The sequence below is a fragment of the Camellia sinensis genome, chromosome 6 (assembly GCF_055761805.1).
Source record: "Camellia sinensis isolate YWXY chromosome 6, ASM5576180v1, whole genome shotgun sequence".
Classification (NCBI taxonomy): domain Eukaryota; kingdom Viridiplantae; phylum Streptophyta; class Magnoliopsida; order Ericales; family Theaceae; genus Camellia; species Camellia sinensis.
In genome coordinates this window covers 115,331,841-115,336,109 of record NC_138966.1, presented here as the reverse complement: position 1 = coordinate 115,336,109, position 4,269 = coordinate 115,331,841, and the positions used below count along the sequence as shown (strand labels likewise).

General features: G+C 34.8%; 1 protein-coding gene across 1 annotated transcript; it reads right to left on the bottom strand.

Annotated features, from left to right (window-relative positions):
- Window positions 1-352: 352 nt before the first annotated feature.
- Window positions 353-3,799, bottom strand: LOC114288602 (alcohol dehydrogenase-like). Its single transcript, XM_082876970.1, has 10 exons — window positions 3,609-3,799; window positions 3,310-3,446; window positions 3,094-3,140; window positions 2,628-2,953; window positions 2,253-2,335; window positions 2,053-2,128; window positions 1,247-1,308; window positions 1,061-1,156; window positions 753-914; window positions 353-653 (listed from the first exon to the last, which is right to left on the bottom strand). The coding sequence occupies exons 1-10, from the start codon at window positions 3,643-3,645 to the stop codon at window positions 537-539; spliced, it is 1,143 nt and encodes a 380-aa protein (XP_082733096.1). The 5' UTR covers window positions 3,646-3,799; the 3' UTR covers window positions 353-536.
- Window positions 3,800-4,269: the final 470 nt, after the last annotated feature.

The window sequence follows — 4,269 nt, the reverse complement described above, 5'->3', positions numbered from 1 at the left end:
CCTGTAAAAAAATGTGTTTATGGCATGGGTAGGCTTTGATGGCTTGAAAGATGTGATTGCGTTGCAACAATGTTCAAGCGAAGATTTGTTTGGCTCATCTTTGAATCTTTCTTTAATCATTTTTTAATTTTTTATGATCATTTTCAATTAACATTTATTTTTTAGTTGTTAGAACTGGGTTTGAATTCTGTGGAAACAAAAACAAAAATAAAAAATACAGTCAATTTTTCTTCTTCAATAGCATATGAACAAAACAACAAAATTCATTAATGAATAGGTAAGCCAACGGGTACTAAAATGCTGTAATGCTATAAAACCGAATGAATTACACATCAACAACTCACACCACACATTAGAGCAAAGAACAAGAACGGATTTTTGTTTATTTTTTTCTTTTTAAATGAAAAATCCATACGAAAAACTTGTTTGTTACATATATATACATAAACAAACATCCAACCAAAAACTTTTATTAATATTTCACAAACGATCAATGCAGAGTCCACTGCATCTGATGCTAAGCATTTCATGTCTTTCTATTCCTCCATTTTAATGATGCATCGAATGCTTTCCCCTTTTAGCATGTATTCGAAGGCCTTGTTGATCTCTGAGAATGGGACTTGATGAGTGATGAACTTCTCCAGTTCAAGTTCCTGCAAAGTCAAAAATTTAGGCAAATAAGAGTTACACATTTTGAGCTTTCATACGCACTATGGGCAAAGAGATTTGCAAAGTGGGATTTAGAAACTCACTTTGTTCATGTATTTTTCAACAACAGAAGGAATGTCAGATCGGGGTTTGTAGTTTCCAAAGAAAGTGCCCTTAAGTGTCCTCTCATTTAGGAAATTCACAGGGTGTGTCTTGAACACAGCATCTTTGTGAGGGACTCCCACAAGAACAGCAACACCCCAGCCCTGCAATGGCAGGTTTTAGTCTATCAGCATTCGACATGACATATATACATTTATATGTTATAGTCTAGAGCACCACTTTGTTGTCAATGAGAACGAGGGAAAAATAAAAGTGATAATCAAAGTGAGGGAAAGTAGGGGAAACATACATCATGGACACATTCAAATGCCGAGATCATGGCCTCAGTGCTTCCAGTACATTCAATGCTTCTGTCCACTCCTCCATTGGTCATCTCAGAAATCACCTGAAGAGAAAGTCAGGAAGAAACTTGATGAAATACTTGAAAATGAAAGGGGAGATTTTACAACTACAAATGAGAAGTTTAGAACTGTACCTCTTGAACTGGTTTGTTGTAGTCTTTGGGGTTTACAAATTCTGTCACACCAAACTTCTTTGCTGTTTACCCAAGAGACGGAATGAGAGAGAAATGTTTAATATTAGAAATTAAAGTCCATTATATTTTAACTGCAATGTGAATCAAGTCTTTACTTTTTTAATTTTATGATGCCTTTATTCATATTTACTATTATTATTCAAGAAATGCTCAATGATGACAATGTGGAAGTTACATGTAGCCTATGTTGCAAGTTTCAACCAAGAATTTAGATGCAATTGGCCCATCAAAATAAGCAAATGCCTAGCGTCCTCCTGTTTGGTTGTGTTTTCATCATTTTTAGTATTTTCGAAACAAAAACAACGAAAATTTCGAAAATACTTATTAGTTTTCATGTTATGATGTGACACTTATTATATTATTGAAGTGCATCTTTTCTCAAATTCTAAAATTCCATTATTACATGTCACATCAGTTAGTAACAAAAGTTTACAAATTTCGCTAGTTATAGTCTAACATTTATCCAAAAAAAAAAAAAAAAAAACTGGTATTGAAAAATATTTCTCCAAACAAAGAAAACAGGAAATAGACACTCAACCAATTTAGAAAGGTTGTGGAAGAAACACATACTGGTGTAGGGATTTAAAGAATTTAATGGAACAATGATGCAATGGACAAGGACAGATTATAATGCAAGTAAGAAATGGTGCAACAACACAAATACTGTAGTTAGTTTATGAAAGTAAAATTGTATCAAACACCACCGTAAATATAATGCTTGCTAGTCCCATTATGTGATCACCTACCTTGTTCATATCTGTTAGAATTCAAATCCACACCAATAATCCTTGAAGCACCAGACACTCTGGCCCCTTCTGCAGCCTAATCACACAAAATTACCATCAAATATAATATTGATTAGATACATTTGGCTAACAGGGACACGTAATCATATTTATAAGGCAATTAGAGGGGGGGGGGGGGGGGGGGGGGGGGGGAAACTCACAGCTAGGCCTACAGCTCCCAATCCGAAGACAGCCACAGTTGAGCCCTTTTTTGGCTTGGCAACATTCACGGTGGCACCAAATCCTACCCAAAACAAAATCAATTTGTTTATTAGAACAATATGAATTGAATGGTCCGGCAATGATCGACTCTGCAATCAGTTATTAGAATCAATAAGCCTTCAAATCATTCATCTGAAATATTTTGAAAGCCTTCTTATTGGATGATCATGGTACTTTCCAAAACACAATCAATCCCTTGAAATCTTTTGATAGAAGCTTCTTGATATCTTCTTATTATAAAGCAAATTGATGGTATAAGGCAAACGCAAAAGGGATTGACATTAAAATTAGATTATCTTTTTTTTTTTGGGTACCTGTGGAGATTCCACAACTAAGAACACAAACTTTGTCAAGAGAAGCGAGGGGGTTAATCTTGGCGAGACAACCAACGTGGACTACCGTGTACTCACTGAAGGTGGATGTTCCAACAAAATGGAAAATTGGTTTGCCATTGATTGAGAATCTTGATTTTTGATCATGGATCATCACTCTCCTGTCTGTGTTGATCCTAAGGAGATCACACATGTTGCTCTCTTCAGATTTACAGTGAGCACATTCCTTGCATTCCCCTGTAAAGACTGGAAGGACATGATCACCCGGTGCAAGATCAGTCACTCCTTCTCCAACACTCTCCACAATCCTGCAAATCCACCAAAAACAACAAGATTCATATTTTCAATCCATAAAATTAGATAACCCATTTCATTTTAGGCTTCAAAAATTAACAAGAACAAACAATTTAATTGAAATTAAGATTTTCTTGGAAAGAAATCAACTTACCCTCCTGCCTCGTGGCCGAGGATTCGAGGAAAGATGGGGTTTTGGCCCTGCAAGATTGAAAAGAACCAATTTTGGTGTCACCGTGGTGGCTTGAATTTATTGAAATTAATGTGGAATTTTTAGGAATATTGAAGTCGCTATTTTAATAAGTTATTTTAATTATTTTAACTTATTTTAACTTTTTTGTGAATTTTATATAATGTGAAAATAAGTTACCTTGGCTTCCCAGAAGTAAACATCAGTGTGGCAGAGAGAGGTATAGAGGATCTTCACGCGAACCTCCATCTTCTGCGGTGGCGCCACCTCCACTTCTTCTATCACCAGTGGCTTCCCTGCTTCCCATGCCACAGCAGCTGCCAGCCAAAAAAAAAAAAAAAATTTGAAGACTTTGTTAACCAATCATTTTCAGAAGTAGAAACAGTATGAATTTTTGAAGAACTTGCTGAACTGTTTCTGAAAACTGTTTTCCAAAAAAAAATTGATTCCAATATCACTGATGATGATATTCTACAAACCTTTGCAGCGAATGACTTGACCAGCTGTGTTTGACATCTTTCCTTCTTCACTGAAAATAAACTGCGACTCTAAAGCTTTTGTTGTGTTGAGAACTCTTCTCTATGCAGTTGTTTGTGTGAGATGATGGAAAGGCTCTACTCTAAATGCGTTATTTATACTAGATTGCGGACTATAAATTAATAATAGTTGCACTTTACAAGATTATTTTGGTGGTGATCACGTGTGATTGAATAGTTGTCTTTGGGCTTATTCTCGTTGACTTTAGTAAAATATTAATCAATCATCAATTGGTAAAGTGGATACAATAGGCCATGTCAAAACCATTTCTGGATTTTTAGTAGCTGGTATTTTGGGATTAACTTTTTATATTATAATGGCTTACAAAACCATTTCCGTATTTTGGTAGTTGGTATTTTGAGATTGAACTTTTACTTTACAATATCATACAAAATCATTCATGAATTTTGATAATTGATATTTTAAACTGTTAAAATAGAGTTCATAATAAGTCCTACAATTCCTAACAACACTCCCTCTAATTCAACAATAGACTAGAAAAAATTATACACTCTCAGCTAGAAGAGATTACAGGTTTGGAGCCACCAAATTAACATCTTTGTTTCAGAACACTAATGATATAAAAAGAAATCAAAAAATAAA